Source organism: Capsicum annuum, chromosome 3 (assembly GCF_002878395.1).
Source record: "Capsicum annuum cultivar UCD-10X-F1 chromosome 3, UCD10Xv1.1, whole genome shotgun sequence".
Classification (NCBI taxonomy): Eukaryota; Viridiplantae; Streptophyta; class Magnoliopsida; order Solanales; family Solanaceae; genus Capsicum; species Capsicum annuum.
Genome location: NC_061113.1, coordinates 20,225,345 through 20,243,164, shown reverse-complemented (window position 1 = coordinate 20,243,164; position 17,820 = coordinate 20,225,345). Strand labels below are relative to the sequence as shown.

The window sequence follows — 17,820 nt, the reverse complement described above, 5'->3', positions numbered from 1 at the left end:
TCCCAAAAGCCAAATATTAGGAAAACACATATGTTGGCTCAATAGATGTTGCTTCCTTTCGAGGATGATGAAGTAATAAACAAATATGATAAATGATTGAAATTTTATTTTTTTCCTTTCTTTTTCCCTTGGAGAAGGTTCAAAATATTAAAATTTGCTATTTTTTCAGACTCATTTATGAGCTTTTATTCACAACTAAATATATTGGAGAGAGACTAAAATAAAGTAATAAAAAATATTTTTTATTTAAAATTTTTTAACTGACGAACAAAAAAAAAAAGATTTATCCTACAATTATAAGGACACGTGAAGCATAAAAGTGGTTAGTGGACACTATCTCTATGATATTTTTCAAGTATGACTTTATTAAATGTAATTTGGTCACCATTATTTTGATATATGCTAGTAAATAACTTACCTTACTTGTCAAGTTATTAATTTTCTTTATTATTTTTATATACTCCCCCCTATTCCAAAAGGAATGACTTACTTTCCTTTTTAATTCGTTTAAAAAAAAATGATCCCTTTCCTTTTTTGGCAAAACTTTAATTTCAACTTTCCACATGATATGTTAGGGCCATAAGATTAAAGGGCATTTTGATACATTTAACACAACTTTAATTTAATGCCACGAGATTCAAAAATCTTCTTTATTTTTTTAAATTTTGTGTAATTATTCTTTTTTAGACGGAGGGAGTATTTAACATGGTTAGTGTAAAAATGATGGGGACTAAGATTATACACAAAAATAAAGGATGTCCCTACAGACATTCATAAGTCATAAAGTGGTTAATTTCACAAACGATCACTCTTTTATTTCATTGCACTAAGTCACTAGACTAATGTTATAACAAAAAAAGTCACTCAATTTCGCTTAAAAAGTCTGTAACTAATAAGTCACTCAACTTTATTTAATTGTCACCCGTAGTTATCAAGAAAAAAAATAAATGGAACATTTTCTATTCACTAGACTAATGTTATAACAAAAAAAGTCACTCAATTTCGCTTAAAAAGTCTGTAACTAATAAGTCACTCAACTTTATTTAATTGTCACACGTAGTTATCAAGAAAAAAAATAAATGGAACATTTTCTATGATACTTAGTCATTGTTTTCTCTTTATGATCTACGGAGCCAAGTTGCAGATTATTCACTTTTGATGTCATACTCGTGTTGGATATTCCAAAATTATACTATTTTAGAGAATCCGTCACACACACACAATGACATTTTTGACGAGTTCGATTAACATAACTACAACAACCATAGTAACCTTTGTTGATGACTATAATGGTGCAGTATAATGTGTATTTTTTCTCTTGCTTATATCGTGGAATTTAGAGAAATTGCAAGGTGGTTTCCTCAAAGTTTGGACTCTTTTGCTGCCTATGATTATTTCTGTTACACATTTGAGTTCTTGATTTTCATATATAAAAACCTTTGTGGATTTTGGAATTTCCATCTCTTTCCTTTTCGTGTTATGCATGAACTTTTTGGAGTTTGTCAATTTCAGTCAGGTAATAGTTGTTTTTTGGCTGTGATATTAGATTACTTCAGTTTTATACATTGCAATTTTTTTTTTCTTATTCATGTTGTAGTATTTTCATTTTCTTAATTTGGCACTTTATGCATTCAAGCAATAGAAAAAACAATTGAAATGTGGAATGGTAAGCTTGATTTGGTCTTAGAAAGTTGAGTTTATTAAAGTTTAGTTGTTGTGTTACACTTGCATTTGGTCCGGTATTCGTCATAACTCTTTTAAATCTAGTTATATTCCGGACAGAAAGATGGAATCATATAGCCAACTCCAACTAATTTGAGACTGAGGTCTATTTGATAGATTGGTAGTATTAGAAGTTACTAGCTTTTATTATAGTTCCAACCATTAGCATGCATTTGGATTGAAGAGAACCAAATGGAATTAGTGCGAAGCCAGGAGTTCCGCTGAAGGGTGTTCAAAATTTAGTATATATGCGCAATATGTAATTTTTAACCTATATACTTCATATTACAACGAAGGGTATTAGACTGACTACTCTTCATTGTATATGGCTATGAGCGACAAGAAAAGACTAAAGATTTTATCTTCTTCCAAATTGTTTTGCTGTTCTGCTATGTTTTGAAATTGTTTCTCTATGTGCAGCCATAGAGCTAGCTTGTGAACAGAATGAGGATCAAAATTCTTCTTGCAGCAGTTCTGATATGGGATTTAACCTGCGGCTTAGGCTTCAACGTATATGCTGATAATATGGTTAGGATCGAATTAAAAAAGCAAGCGTTGGACCTTAGTAACATAAATGATGCAAGAATCTATGTTAAAGATTTGAGGGGTTCCAATAGAAACTTGGCTTCTTCTTCTTCCGATGAGCAGATAATTTATCTAAAAAATTATCGGGATGTCCAGTACTTCGCGGATATTGGTATTGGTTCACCGCCTCAACACTTCATTGTTGTGTTTGATACTGGAAGTTCCAATCTTTGGGTTCCATCCTCGAGATGCTTCTTCTCGGTTAGTCTTGTGAAGTTGTGGATTTAACACATTTCATAACATGAAACTGCATTTTTGAATGAACTAGATTTTCTATGCAGATTGCATGTTATCTTCGTTCCAGGTACAAATCAAGACTGTCAAATACGCATACAAAAATTGGTAGCTACTCAATCAACCTAAAAACTTTCATTTTGGTTAAATGCCTCATTGATTTAGTAGTTCAAGGGAAATCCTGATCGTGCTTAGGTGTGCTTTTATGACAGGGAAGTCTTGCAAAATCCCTTTCGGGGCTGGATCAGTGCGTGGATTCTTCAGCCAAGACGACACAAAAGTTGGAAGTGCCGTCATAAAGCAGCAGGTACGCACCATCTTGTTTCTTTGCAGCTGAAGCTCTAGATATGTTTTCAAATTACACGTTGAATAAATCTATTAGAACAGGTTTTCACTGAGGTAACTCGGGAGGGATACTTCACATTCTTGCGTGCAAAATTTGATGGAGTATTAGGACTTGGATTCCAGGGCTCGGATTCAAGGAATGTCACACCACTATGGTAAATTATATCTGTTCATATTATAATTCTCTTTTGGCACAGTAGCTTATGCTTTCTGATCATAACTTAGCACAACAATTTCAGGCAAAACATGATGCTTCAGAAAATAGTTTCCAAGTCAGTCTTCTCATTCTGGCTTAATCGAGATCCTACATCTGGGATAGCTGGTGAAATTCTCTTTGGAGGCATGGATTGGACTCATTTCAGGGGTATACATACATTTGTTCCGGTTGCTAACAATGGTTATTGGGAGGTAACCTGAGTCCAGTATTACCGTTCTTGTTTTATAGAACTTCATTTATATCGTCCATTATGTACCTGAACATACTGAGCTTTGTTGAACCTTCCAGATTGAGATAGGTGATTTTTTTATAGGAAACAATTCAACAGGTAATGTGACTTACAATTTATATATAAGGCATCTTATATTATACATCTCTAGTGTAATTTTTGTTCTTTCCCCTCACAGGCCTTTGTAAGGATGGCTGTCCAGCTATAGTCGATACTGGAATATCTTTTATTGCTGGTCCAAGTGTATGTATTTACACCAGTCTTGATTTTAGTTCTTATTTCAAGAATTCGTTTCTGCTTAACCGTAATACTTAACCTCATTTCAGACCATTTTAGCTCAAATAAATCATGCTATTGGAGCGGAAGGAATTGTTAGTTCGCAATGCAAAAAAGTTGTCTCGAGTTTTGGGACTCCAATCTGGGAACGCTTGATTCAAGGGGTAAGCTAAGCTCTTTCATCAAAAGGACAGGCATTTTAGGTGCCTCGTCTTTCAATCTCATCTTTCTTTGACTCCTGCAGTTACATCCGGATAAAGTATGCCAAAAAATTGGGGTCTGTCCATATAATCAGACACTAGGTGTAAGGTTAGAATTTTCAGATTCTTTTCCTTCATTTAGACTGCTGTCCGATCAAGAGAGATGATCCAAAACGTTTAATCTATATTTATTCAGTCATGAGGAGTCACAGAAGCAAACAAGTGGTCTATGCAATTTTTGTGAGATGGTAGTGTTCTGGATTCAAGTAGAGATTAGAAAAGACAGATCAAAAGAATTGGCATTGCGATATGCTGATCAGGTAAGGTTTTTCTCAATGTGACAGTTCTGATATTTCCGAGTTCTTGTTAGTTAATAGATATCTTCGCTAACACCTCTAATTTGTGCTGAAGCTGTGTGAGAAGCTACCAAATCCTGGGGGGAAATCATACATCAACTGTGACGTCTTTTCCCTGCCACATATAACGTTTACCATTGGGAACAAGTCTTTCCCCCTTTCTCCGGATCAGGTTTTTTTCGTTATCTGAATCTGTTACTTTCTCTTTTGAGTTTTATTTCTTTTGCAACATAGAGCAGTAAAATGCATACTTCTGTGCTAGTTCACTCTGATGTTTGTTGTTGTGTATGTTTTAGGATGTACCTAAGTTGTGAAAATGACATATTTAGGTGATAGATGATATCAACAATGTTTTAAGGCAAAATACACAAACAAATGCTCAAACGTGGCCTCAACTGGCAAATAAACACTCTTTACACTTTGAATATGCTGATCTAGACATTTTAACTCATCTCCACTGTGTCAGTTGAATACTCCAACTGACAAAATGATCATTTGGCCACCTCCAAAATTTATGTGTCACGCCAGCATTGAGTTTCCATGAGACATAGTGAGGACGAGTTGGAGTGTCTAGTTGTCAGTTGAGACCAAGTTGAGGTGTCTAGATGTGCAAACTCAAAGTTGGTGTTTACTTGTCAACTGATGTCAAGTTTGATTATATGTTTATGTCTCATTCCATGTTTCACCTAAGTTGGGTGGACTCCACTTCGATGCTGCACCCGTGTCAGATTCTCCAAAAAATACACTATTTTGGGAAGAATCCAACATGCACCCGCTGACATTTTTGAAGAGTCCAAGCAACATAATGTTTCAATAGTGGCTTTCTGTTGAACTATGATTATGTAATGGAGAAAAAACATAGCTCAGCTGGTTTTGCAGATGTCAAAAGAACAAAATTATAGTAACAAATTCAACTGAAGCAATAAGCTTCTAACTTAACTTTGTTCTTATTTTTCCTGTCGACCTATAATAGTTGATAGCTGATGTCCCTTTAAGATTCAAAAATGAAATGGACCTAGTGTTTCAAGTGCTTCTCTCCGCGTTAAAATTGCTTCCACTACTTGAATTAGCTTTCCTTTAGCATCAGATTTCAATGGATTCAAGAGAGTCTATTATGAGTTCTTCATAGGCTATTATGAGTTCAAGACAGTCTGCTTCGATGAAATTGGTTCACTAAATGGATTCTTATAAATGAATTGATCTAATGATAACTTTGAATATGGAATTGTTTTTCCATTATTTGGTTGGTATGTAGAACACCAACAAGGGGTTGATTCTATACACAATAAATCCAAACAAATGGCTCTTTTCTTTTATAGCGCGATAAGAAGCATGTTAACTTCTTCGCTTCCACTTACTATTTTCCTCCTGTGAATTTGCATAACAGTATGTTATCAGAGTTGATGGCATCCAAGGTGTTCACTGTCTCAGTGGATTTACAGCTCTACATGTGCATCCGCGACGTCCCCTCTGGTAAGACTATTGTCACTGTTGCAAGTGATTCTGCATTACATAACATCCAATATGTATGATATACATTCAAGATTCTACTTTTGCAGGGTTCTTGGAGATGCATTTTTGAGAGCATATCACACGGTTTTCGATTTTGGCAATTTACAAATTGGATTTGCAGAAAGTGCTTAGAGTGGTTTTCATGGATTACTCAAAAAACATTGTACTAGTCACTACTCAAAATTTGTTTGGTTTTGCAACTTGGTTTTCCTTTTGAGGGCAGATGAAATTCTGGTGTTGTGAATAAAACTGTTTGTACTTCTTTGGTCATTTGTCAATTGTTCACTCTAGTTCATTGTCCTTCATGCTGATGGACACGGAACAATGTATATTTGTTTCGGTAATATGTAATATTTCACGTAACACAATTTACTTTTCTGGTTTTGAGCGATCGATGTGGAATTCCATTCTGTAGGGAAGGAGTCCTACTGAATAAGTTATAGCGCTTAACGTATTTCAAAACTCTCTAATTCATTCTAAGGTAAAGTTCACACGTCACACGAAAAAATCAACAAGAAGAGAAAATTGCATTGTTTTCTTCTATTTTACCTGTACCTTAATAATTTGATGAAAGCAAGATGTGATCATAGAAATAATTTGAGATAAAAACAAATAAGGTTAATTTAATTAAATTATTTTTTAATCAATACAATATTATTTTTGCGAAGGAATGTTGCACAAAATACAGGACAGGAAGAAAATGAAGTAAGGGTGTGTAATGTGTTTGGTATGGATGAAAACAATTTTTTTTTCTCATATTTGGATGGAATACTTTTTTCAAAAATAATTTCTCTACAAAATAATTTTCATACAATGATATTCTATATGTGATATAAGTGATATTCTATGCATTTAACATAACATTTTTTCTTTCTAATCATACTAGAAAATAGTAATAAATTAATTTATTTTTTAAAAGATATTTTTATGAAAAATATCCTTCCTCATACCACACACTAATGAGCTCGTTTGGTTGAGGGCCAATAAATTATCTTAAAATAACTTATCTAATAATTTTATTCCAATCAAATATGAGACAATTCCTACTAAACTTAATCATAAAATTAATTATTCTTTATCCTTGGTTCCAAACTAGCCCCAATAAACAAACCAATCAAAGAAAAAGACATCGGTCTATAGTAGAATTTATAGAAAAAATTACACAAACACGGAACTACTACCCCCCACCCCCACCCCTCGCTCTCTCTCTTACAAAATCAGCCCCAAAATCTCCGAAAACAATTTTTTCCCAATTCGTCACAGCTGAAAATCATCGTCGGCGCCGGAGATGGGAACGGTAACCGGAGACGGAATCAGGCGGTCAAAGGTCTTCGCCTTGATATCAATTTTGTTATTCAGTTTCGTGAACGACATAACGGCGTTATCGGTAACAGTTAACGACGAGGAATGTGTATACGAATATGTTCTCTATGAAAACGATACTATTTCTGGAAACTTCGTTGTCGTTGATCATGATATCTTCTGGAGCTCCGATCATCCAGGCATCGATTTCACTGTATGAAACTATATTTTTCTTATGCTTAATTGTGCAATTTTTTATATAGATTTATGTGTTAATTGTTAGTAGTTTTATCGATTTATGCATTAATTGTTAGTGATTTTATCGATTTATTCGTTAATTGCTAGCAATTTTATCGATCTATTGTTTTGGTGCTTAATTCGTCACACAAGTAAAACTAGAAAAACTGAAAATCATCGTCGGCGCTGGAAATGGGAAACGGTAACCGGAGACGGAATCAAGCGGTCAAAAGTTTGGCTTTGATATCAATTTTGCTATTCAGTTTCGTAAACGACATAACGGCGTTATCGGTAACAGTTGAAGATGAGGAATGCGTATAGGAATACGTTCTCTATGAATACGACACGATTTCTGGAAACTTCGTCGTCGTTGATCATGATATCTTTTGGAGCTCCGATCATCCCGGCATAGATTTCATTATATGAAACTTTATTTTTCCTATGCTTAATTGTTAGCAATTTTATTGATCTACGTGTTTGTGTGCTTTTTGAAATTTGATTTTAGATGTGCATTAGTTTTTCTCATTTCTCTTTAAGATTTTGGTCATACTGGAAGCTATAGGATCAGGAATGAGGATATATCCATGATAAGGTGGGAGTGGCCTCCTTGGTGGATAGGATGAGGAAAGTGAGATTGAGATGGTTTGGACATTTGATGTGGAGAAGCGCAAAGGCCTCAGTTAGGATGTGCGAGAGGTTGGATATAGTGAGTGTGAGGAGAGGTAGAGGTAGGCTGAAGAAGTATTGGTGAGAGGCCATTAGACAGGACATGACGCAACTTCAGCTTATCGGGAACATTGCCCTAGATAAGAGGGTGTGGAGGTCGTGGATTAGAGTAGAATGATAGCGGGTTGAGGTAGGTTGCTTTTGATTTTAAATGAGCGTGTTAGTTTGTCTGTCTTAGATTTTGCTCTTTGTGAGTTTGTATAGATTTTTATAGATAACAATGATAAGAACTCTTGCTTGTATAATTCTTCATAGAAAATGTGTATACTGCTTCTCTTGATGCTCGCATCCGGAGTCTTGTGTGATAACTCATAAGAAGGTGCCTCCCAAACTTAAGCAAGTCTAACAAAGTGGTAGTTAGACCAACTATGTTGTATGGGCAAAGTCTTGGCCATTCAAGAACTGTTATGTTTAGAAGTTTGTTGCAGAAATGAGAATATTGCGATGTATGTGTGGGCATGCCTGAGAGATAGGACTAGAAATGAGGATTGTTTGGGACAAGGTAGAGTGGTTTCAGTGGAGGAAAAGATGGGGAGCAAGTTAGATGGTTCCGGAGTCTTCGGAGATATCTAGATGCGGAGGTGTGAGAGGCTATGGATGGTTTTAGGAGAGGTAGAGGTTGAGGTAGATCGAAGACATATTGGTGAGAGGTGATAGATAGATAGAAATGACACATTTTTAGCTTGCCAAGAACATGTCCTTAGATAGGAGGTTGTGGACAACACGGACTAGAATAGAAGGTTTGTAGGTGGTTGTGTGTTGTCTTGTTATCTTTCCATACTAGTAGTTGCAGTATTGCACCTGTAGTTTGGTCCTTTGATTTTGGTTATTTGTGTTTTCTACGACTATCATATTATTTTGTTGTAATTATTCTCCTATTTCTTTAGGTCGTTTTGTTACTGTCTACAATTTCTTGTACTCCTAGTACTTCTTTTTCTAGAATGTTTTGGACTATCTTTTCCTTTAAGCCGAGAGTCTGTCGGAAACAACCTCTCTATCATTGAGGAAGAGGTAAGGTCTGCCTATACTCTATCCTCTCCTGACCCCACTGCATGGAATTATACTGAGAATATTGTTTTAGGTCAAAGCCTGAATTAAGTGAGTGTATCTGAAAGAGAATAATTTTCTGCAGAAATTTTTTTCAGTATTCAGCTGTTTAGTTTTCTTAAATTCTAAAAGAATATAGGAGGGATTAGGATTTACACTAAAGGGAGTAAAATAGCTTATTCCCTCCTTCCTAGTATGATGCTGTAAAGTCCTTGAGATGGTCTGAATGTTGTGCTTCAATGACGGCATCTTCGGCTACTTACTGCGATCACTTGTTTCTGTTTAATAATAAGCCGCACTTCTGCTGCTCATTATTGGCATTCGCTTATCATCCCACAGTTCAAGAAAATGCCTTGCCTTTCAACCATTTCTAACTTAGATGAAATAGTACAGATCAATCAATCCTACGCCTCAGTTCCAATTCTGTTGAGTTTGGCCATATGATCCTCTATATGAATTTCTCCTCTTGTAGTTATGTCATACTTGATAGCACCTTTGGCTGACCAAAATCTGCCTTATTATGAGTCCTAAATTTGTTACAGAGCTATCTCGTTTGGTCCCCGAGGCCAGACAAAATTAAGCTTTAGAGAATAAGACAACACTTTGATTAGCCCTTCTGTATATAATCTTTTCTGAATGAACCAGCCATTACCTTTTGACTCTTATCAAGTAACAGAATTGACCCTCTCGCTGTTTCTGATGTAGACATAACCTTTGTCTCGTTGTGTTACAATTCCATTCAATCAACCATATACTAAGGTTTGCTTAAGCTTTGAAGCAAGGTGCAAAATAAGCTATGCGCTTCATCTCGCTTATGTGGTGCATCAGTGCTGGCACCAAGGCACTAAATTATGCACCTCATCCCTATGGGCCCGGTCTGGAAGTGCAAGTCACAGATGTTTATTCTAAGTACTTTTCCTCCATTTGCAAACTTATTATTCTTGAACTACTTTTCTTTCATTTGCAACTGGTTGAAGTCTTAAGTGCGACACTCCAGGACTAGATTTTGGTCTTTGTTTGGTGGGGATGATGAGTCATGGCTCATGGGATCCAGCACATCTTAATGTCAAAAATTTTACTTTGCAATAGCAGACAGCTTCCACCTTTTTGGCCATTTCCGCCATTGACATGACTACTAAGGGAGTTTATTGAGTAAAAATGATGGTTGTGTAACTCATTATTATTATGTTCTCGTTTGCTTACTCTCTGCAACCTAGGTGAAAAAAATATCATGAGTCTTTCTTGTCAAATCTTTTTACTCTCTTGCAGGTGACAGCACCCGGAGAAAATGTTGTACACACAATGAAGGGAACATCTGGGGATAAATTTGAGTTCAAGGCCCCTCGGAGTGGGATGTACAAGTTCTGTTTCAAGAATCCTTATTCGACTCCAGAAACTGTCTCTTTCTACATACATATTGGACATATTCCCAATGAGCATGACCTAGCCAAAGATGGTTAGTATTATTTGCCACATTATTGTTCTTCCATTAAAATTTTAGAAATACTAAATTCTGTTTTTACATCAACTTGGTTCCATCGGTGGGAAGAGACTGATAAATCCTTTACATATACTTCTAGCTTTTAAGGCTGTTACGCATTATGTTAGTTTTCTGATGTTTTCTTTTATGTATTGTTGGGATATTGTGTATTATGTTTGTTGACTAATATGGTCTTTATGTATTGCTAGGATTAGCTGCAGGCTGTTGAGTTTTGTGCATGTGCCTTCTCTTTTTCATCTAACATGTACTAACCTTTGAGCAGAACATTTGGACCCCATTAATGTCAAAATTGCTGAACTAAGAGAGGCACTGGAGTCGGTCACTTCTGAGCAGAAGTACCTAAGAGCACGTGATGCCCGTCATCGTCATAGTAAGACTCCATTCTTGTCCCTCAATAAGAACTTTATGTTTTCTTATTAGAAATGGGTATAATGTGATTGGCTTTCCTTTCTCCTACTCTAGCGAATATCATTTATTTGGTAAATGCTTTGATGGTATTGGGACTGGCTAGCTTGTAAAACCTGGATTGGTGGATTTACTTTTAAATTATTTACTGCCAGTTATAAGCAACTATCCATTTTATATTTGAACCAACTAATGCTAATTCCGAAAATGGTTGCGGCAAAAATGGTCCTTTTGGTGACTTAACCACAATGGATTTATTAATGAGGCATATCATTCTCCGAAGACACGATGCAATATCTGATATCAAACCAATTTATGCTGATTATAGGCTTCATTAAAATATTACAACGTGTTAATTCATGGAGACTTTTAGCTGTAATGGTGGCTTTTAGACAGGTTAATAGCTTTTAAATGCTACAGTAAGGTAAACTTTCTGCTGCGTTCTAGGAATCCTTTATCTAATTCCAAGGTTATATTAGTACTCTTTCCTATGTATCTTCCCTTCTTATGAGAATGATGGAAAACAATGAGAAGGTAAGAGTTAAGACTTTGTAAGCACCTTGTCCGGAAATAGTTAAATTTTCTCTTATTCAAAATTTTCCATTGGTTGGGATTCTGTTTATCTGCTTTCTTCTGAACCTTAACTGGTGTTTTTGGACCTATACGTACTTCTTTAGCATGATGGTCGTAGAGTCTCCCTGTAGCTTCTTCTGTTTACATTTAAGTCATTGCCGTTAACTCATCATGCCATCTACTGCTCATCTGATGTGTGTTAATCTGGTGCAGCTAACGAGAGCACACGGAAACGTGTTATATTTTACACAATTGGAGAGTATCTGCTGCTTATATTGGCAAGTGGACTTCAGGTTGTGTATATTAGACGTCTGTTCAGCAAGTCAGTTGGCTATAACCGGGTTTGAAAATTTTAGGAAGCAGCTTTTCTTTTTTGGCCTATGCTCTACTGGAACTTGGAGTTATTTTGGTTAGCAATTGAAGTTTAGAAAAGAAAGAAAAAACATATCCTTTTGTAGCATTTGATTCTAAATCATTTGAAAGGATTTTGTCCATTCTCAAAAGCTGGTTTAACTTTCAGATAATGATGCACGAAATTGGTTGTTATTTCGTAGACTGATTTCATATAGTGATTGATTTATAAGACGTCCTATTGAAATTTCATGTTGCTGTTATGATGACTTGATCAAAATTTTCTTCTTCGTTTTCCATATCTTTTAGACATAAATTGTATCTGCAGTGGAAGAAATATTATTTGGAAATCAATGTCTGTTATCAATGTTCATTTGAAACCAAGTTGATTTGTTGTTGAGTTTTTGGTTGGACATGCTATTTGGATTTCATAAGATATTTTGTTTCATAAACATGAAAATTTTGCCATGCATGATAAATTTTCAGCTCTTGTGTAATTTTTTTCAAGTAAGTTATAATTCATAAATAAGGTATCAAAATATTCTAAAATAAGATTTACAAATTGCACATCTTTATGTTCTTTTTATTTGAATAAATGCTTGCAGTTATATGTTATTTGTATAAATTTTCAGATACACGTAACAATAGTGATTAATTATTTTTTAAACTAATTTTCTCACATGGTACGGACAATCTCTTTATACCAAGCATGATTTTTATTTTTGTAAAATTTAGAATTATGAGTAAAAGTTCAAAATTTTCAAAAAAAAATTGAAATTACGAACTTTGGTATTGAAATCTTACCGGGGAATTTAGAATTTAAAATTGAAGTTGTAAGATTGTTCAAATATTGTAAGCAAACTCTGGTTTTTAATTTTATCTTCAAATTGCATAATTAAATGCCTTCTTTCTTTTTCTTTTTTTTTTTTTATGCCAATGTTGTTACGTCTCAACTAATTTCATAGCATATAAGTCACCACTCAGCAACAAGCATGAAAAAATGATTTCAACTTGATTTCACCTTCTTACAAGTAACACGAACTTGGTGTCCAAAACTTCTATAAAAACAAAAAACAAAAAAAAACATCACCCATTTCAAAAGAAAATAACCTAGTTTGATTCGGTATAAAATTTAAAAAAATAAAGATTTTTAAATTTTATGATTCTAAATTAAAATTATGTCTAATATATTAAAATACACTTTAATTTTATGATCTTTAATATGTACCGTAAAAAATTATAATTAAATTATTATTATAAAAAAAATCATTCTCTTTTAAAGAAATTAAAAAGGAATGAAGTAAATTCTTTTCAAAAGGAAGGAGTTCTGTTTCAAGTTGAATCTCAATACTTTTCAACCACCCAAATATCGTCCAAAAGTCGTAGTAGCTAATGAATTATTCAATGGATAAGAGTGGACGGTTGTGTTTGTTTTTTTTTTTTAGCCCTTTTTAATTTGCTTGTGTGTATATACATGAAAATCAAACATTGTAGTAAAAATTAGTCAAATTCTAGTTTTGTTCCGGTGAGAAGTAATTAATTCTTGTTGAACGTATTTATCATCTCAAACCCTCTTATTACACGTTATGCTTCATTTTCGTGCGTATAATAAACTCTTTAACGATTATCTTTTACTCTCCTTTTTTTTTTTATTTTGAGATGTTCAATAATATTTATCTAATTTATAAAATTAATAAATAAATTAGATATTGGGGCACCGTATTGGGGCGGGATGGATGAAGTGGAAGCTCGCGTCGGGGGTGTTGTGTGATAAGAAGGTGCTGCCCAAGCTGAAAGGCAAATTCTACAGGGTGGTAGTCCGTCCGGCCATGTTGTATGGAGCGGAGTGTTGGCCAGTTAAGAACTCCCACATCAAAAAAATGAAGGTGGCAAAAATGCGGATGTTGTGCTGGATGTGTGGGCTGATTAGAGGGGATAGAGTTCGGAATGAGACTATCCGGGAGAAGGTTGGTGTGACTCCAGTGGAGTGCAAGATGCGGGAAGCCCGATTGAGATGGTTCGGACACGTCAAGAGGAGGGGCATGGATGCCCCGGTTCGTAGGTGTGAGAGGCTAGCGTTGGATGGTTTTAGGCGGGGTAGGGGTAGGCTGAAGAAGTATTGGGGTGAGGTGATTAGGCGGGACATGGAGCAGTTACAGCTCACCGAGGACATGACCCTAGATAGGAAGGTTTGGAGGACGCGAATTAGGGCAGAAGACTAGGGCCGGTTTGGGTCGCTAGTGTAGGAAATTACTTGGTGGGGGTTTTATTCTTGTTATGATTCCGTGTTCCATATTTTATTAAGAATCTGTGTGCTTTCCTCTGTTTTCTAATACTTATAGGTGTCGTATTTATGTTATGTAATCTAGTTCTGTGCTTTACTATGAGTTTGTGTGGTATCTCGTGACTTGAGCCGGGGGTCTATCGGAAACAGCCTTTCTACTTCTTTAGAGGTAGAGGTATGGACTGCGTACATCTTACCCCCCCCAAACCCCACTAGGTGGGAATACACTGGGTTGTTGTTTGTGTTGTATAAAATTAATAAATAAGTTAACTATTTCTATCTATCTTATTCTTTGCATTAAGTACGATTAAACATTTTTCAAAATATTAAATTTATTATATTCAAAGGGTAATATGATTAAATTACTCCTATCATTTTCTACTTCATAATTCCTCTATCAATAAGAAAGTTGATAAATAAAAATGGACGATGGAAATACTTTATTTAGTTGAAATGCAGTGAAGGTTAAATTAGGGAGATGATTAAAAATGGTCCTTAATGTATATGTGTTGCTTCATTTTGGTCCTTAATATATCAAACTTAATTGAATTGGTCCTTAGTTATAACAGAGGGTGTTTATTTTAATCTTTTACCCTAAATCTAAGTATCTAACATATTTGAAGAAGAAGAAAAAAGAAAAAAAAAGCTAAATTTAACCGTGGCCTCTGCGTGTGTAGGTAACAAATCAACTATCGTTGTTGTTTTCTTGAAAAAAATAATATCATACCACGATTTAATTTATGATGACCCCTTAAAATTTGAGTCATTTTAAATAATTACTATATATTTTATTTTAGTTAAAAGCTCAAATATATCAATATGGGGCTTTGGCTCTAGGTGACAAAAGAGTTTTAAAATGAATTGTAGGTGACACAAGTCTTAATAATTGAGTGGATGTGATAATTACTTTATTAAGGATTAAGAAAGCAAGAAAAGTTTGAAAATAATCCACAAGTTTTTAAATTTACACTTTGATTCAATGTAAAACCTAATATAACTAGAAATGGAGGGAAAAAAAGGTATGTTTCTCTCTCTTCTCATTTATTGAAGTTTTCTCTCTCTTCGTGATTTTTGTTGTTCATTGTTGTTGTTGTTTTATTCATCATCTTCTTCTTTATTATCATCATCTTGTTCTTCATTATCATCTCTTCTTGTTCATCATCATCATCTTCTTGTTGTTGAACATTGTTGTTACCGCTACTATTGCTACTTGATCAAAAATTTTTAGGTCAAATTTTATTCATATATCACTTGGGAATTACTTATAGGTGATTTTAGTAAGTAAAATTATAATTTTTAGTTGAATTTCTCATCTGGGTGTATCTGCTACTGCTGTTTTTTCAACAGTAGATAAAACATGTAACGTGAATCCAACAGATGAGTAATCTGTTGCACAGATGTGTAATCTATTGCAACATATTGACTAATCTGTTGCAACATATGAGTAATCTGTTGCAAGATATATGACTAATCTGTTGCAACAGATTACTCATCTGTTGGATTTGTATTATAGTGTTGTAACATGAATCCAACATATGGGTCATCTGTTGCAACAGATTAGTCATATGTTGCAACAGATTACTCACTTGTTGCAATAAATAACTCATATATTGAATTCATGTTGCAGGTTCTATCTATTGTAGCAGTAGCAAATATACCAAATAAAAAATTCAACAAAAATCATAATTATACTTACAAAATCACCTATGAAGTAATGTCCAAGTGATATACGAACAAAATTTAACTTAAAAAATTCTAAAAATTTCAACAAGAGCACAACGAATAAGTGAAATACATGAAAAAATTCATGAAAAAGGTAAAGAAGACAAAAATAGTGTATCATACATCAAATGTAAAAGAATCGAGGGGAACAACGTTTGAGTTCTCCTAAAAATATTTAAGTTCCCTAGTATTTTAATTGCTTTCTAATGGATAACCCATCTATTATAACAAATTTTCTATCTGTTTGATACTTTCCAACAGATGAATCATCTGTTGCAACATGTTAGTCATCTGTTGATTAAGCAATAATTAGTAATAACTAAATTGATTTAGCTAAAATTAAAGACAAATCCTTAAGACAATGGGACAAAATTTTGAGTTCTCCTAAAAATGTTTGAGTTCCCTAGTATTTTAATTATTTTCCAACAGATCACCTATTTGTTGCAACAAGTTAATCATCTGTTTCAATAAATGCTTATAACAGGTTAGTCATTTGTTGATTCAAATTAAGCAATTATTAATAATAATTAAATTGATTTAACTAAAATTGAAGACAAAACCTTACACAAGGGGGAAAACGCTTGAGTTCTCCTAAAATATATTTGAGCTTTAGTATTTTAAATTATTTTTCAACACATATTTTGTCTAGTTAGTAATTTCCAGCAGATGGGTCATATGTTGCAACAACTTAGTTATCTGTTGCAACAGATGTCTATATCTGTTTGATAATTTTCAATAGATGAATTAGTTGTTGCAACAAGTGAGTTATTTGTTGCAATAGATGTCTATATTTATTTAGTCACTTTCAACAAATATTTTTATTTGTTTGGTCATTTCCATCAGATTACTCATCTGTTGTAACATGTTAGTCATCTATTGATTCACATTATGTCATTATTAGTAATAACTAAATTGATTACTAAAATAAAATATGAATTAATAAGTTCAATTATAGTTTCAATTAATCTCATGGTAATTACATGATCAATTAAGTATGTTCATCCTGAGTAGAGTGATCAATTGATCAATTTTATTTGAAATGATTCAAACTAAGTCGTCATTGAAATAACTACATTGATTTAACTAAAACTAAAGATGAATTAGTAAGTGCAATTACGATTTTAATTAATTTCATAGTAATTACATGATCAATTAAGTATTTCGTACTGAGTAGAATGATTAATTGACAAATTTTATGTGAAATAATTCAAATTAAACCATTATTAGAAATAACTACATTGATTTAACTAAAATTAAAGATGAATTAGTAAGTTCAATTACGATTTCAATTAATCTCAGTAATTAAATGATCAATTAAGTGTTTCATCCTTAGTATAATAATTAATTGACCAATTTTATTTTAAATGATTCAAATTAAGCCATTATTAGTAATAACTATGTTGATTTAACTAAAATTAAATATGAATTAATGAGTTCACTTACAATTTCAATTAATCTCATCGTAATTACATGATTAACTAAGTGTATTTGTTCCGAGTAGAGTGATCAATCGACCAATTTTATTTGAAATAATTCAAATTAAGATATTTTTAGTAATAATTAAATTGATTTAACTAAAATTAAAGATAAACTTACAATTTTAATTAATCTCATAGTAATTAAATTATCAACTAAGTGTATTCGTCATCATTATTAGTAATAAATAAATTGATTTTGACTAAATTAAAGATGAATTGATAAGTCCACTTACAATTTCAATTAATGAATTCGTCCTTAATAGAATGATCAATTGATAAATTTTATTTAAAATGATTCAAATTAAGCAATTATTAGTAATAACTAAATTGATTTAACTAAAATCAAAGACAAGACCTTAGATAAGGGGACAAACATTTGAGTTCTCTTAAAAACATCTGAGCTTTAGTATTTTAAATTATTTTTCAACATATATCCTATATGTTTGATAATTTTCAACAGATGAGTCATTTGTTGCAACAACTTAGTCATCTGTTGCAACAGATATCTATATTTGTTT

General features: G+C 33.4%; 2 protein-coding genes across 2 annotated transcripts; both read left to right on the top strand.

Annotated features, from left to right (window-relative positions):
* The first annotated feature begins 1,422 nt into the window (after nt 1-1,422).
* LOC107864683 (aspartic proteinase) lies at nt 1,423-6,067 on the top strand. The gene is made up of 14 exons (XM_016711123.2): nt 1,423-1,516; nt 2,143-2,508; nt 2,589-2,649; nt 2,754-2,848; nt 2,929-3,041; nt 3,126-3,294; nt 3,392-3,431; nt 3,511-3,575; nt 3,659-3,772; nt 3,853-3,917; nt 4,005-4,128; nt 4,220-4,336; nt 5,552-5,637; nt 5,724-6,067. Exons 2-14 carry the CDS (start codon nt 2,167-2,169, stop codon nt 5,806-5,808), a joined length of 1,476 nt encoding a protein of 491 aa, XP_016566609.1. The 5' UTR covers nt 1,423-1,516; nt 2,143-2,166; the 3' UTR covers nt 5,809-6,067.
* A 703-nt stretch (nt 6,068-6,770) lies between these two features.
* Nucleotides 6,771-12,070, top strand: LOC107864682 (transmembrane emp24 domain-containing protein p24beta3). Its single transcript, XM_016711122.2, has 4 exons — nt 6,771-7,192; nt 10,258-10,444; nt 10,752-10,859; nt 11,681-12,070. Exons 1-4 carry the CDS (start codon nt 6,965-6,967, stop codon nt 11,812-11,814), a joined length of 657 nt encoding a protein of 218 aa, XP_016566608.1. The 5' UTR covers nt 6,771-6,964; the 3' UTR covers nt 11,815-12,070.
* The last annotated feature ends 5,750 nt before the right edge of the window (nt 12,071-17,820 follow it).

What these genes read in the sequence shown, in the direction of transcription:
- LOC107864682 (XM_016711122.2), top strand. Translation starts at nt 6,965, where the DNA reads ATGGGAACGGTAACCGGAGACGGAATCAGGCGGTCAAAGGTCTTCGCC. An exon ending in ATCCAGGCATCGATTTCACT is followed by an intron (nt 7,193 to 10,257) that starts GTATGAAACTAT and finishes ACTCTCTTGCAG; the next exon opens with GTGACAGCACCCGGAGAAAA. An exon ending in GCATGACCTAGCCAAAGATG is followed by an intron (nt 10,445 to 10,751) that starts GTTAGTATTATT and finishes ACCTTTGAGCAG; the next exon opens with AACATTTGGACCCCATTAAT.
- LOC107864683 (XM_016711123.2), top strand. Translation starts at nt 2,167, where the DNA reads ATGAGGATCAAAATTCTTCTTGCAGCAGTTCTGATATGGGATTTAACC. An exon ending in AATCAGACACTAGGTGTAAG is followed by an intron (nt 3,918 to 4,004) that starts GTTAGAATTTTC and finishes ATATTTATTCAG; the next exon opens with TCATGAGGAGTCACAGAAGC. An exon ending in CATCCGCGACGTCCCCTCTG is followed by an intron (nt 5,638 to 5,723) that starts GTAAGACTATTG and finishes CTACTTTTGCAG; the next exon opens with GGTTCTTGGAGATGCATTTT.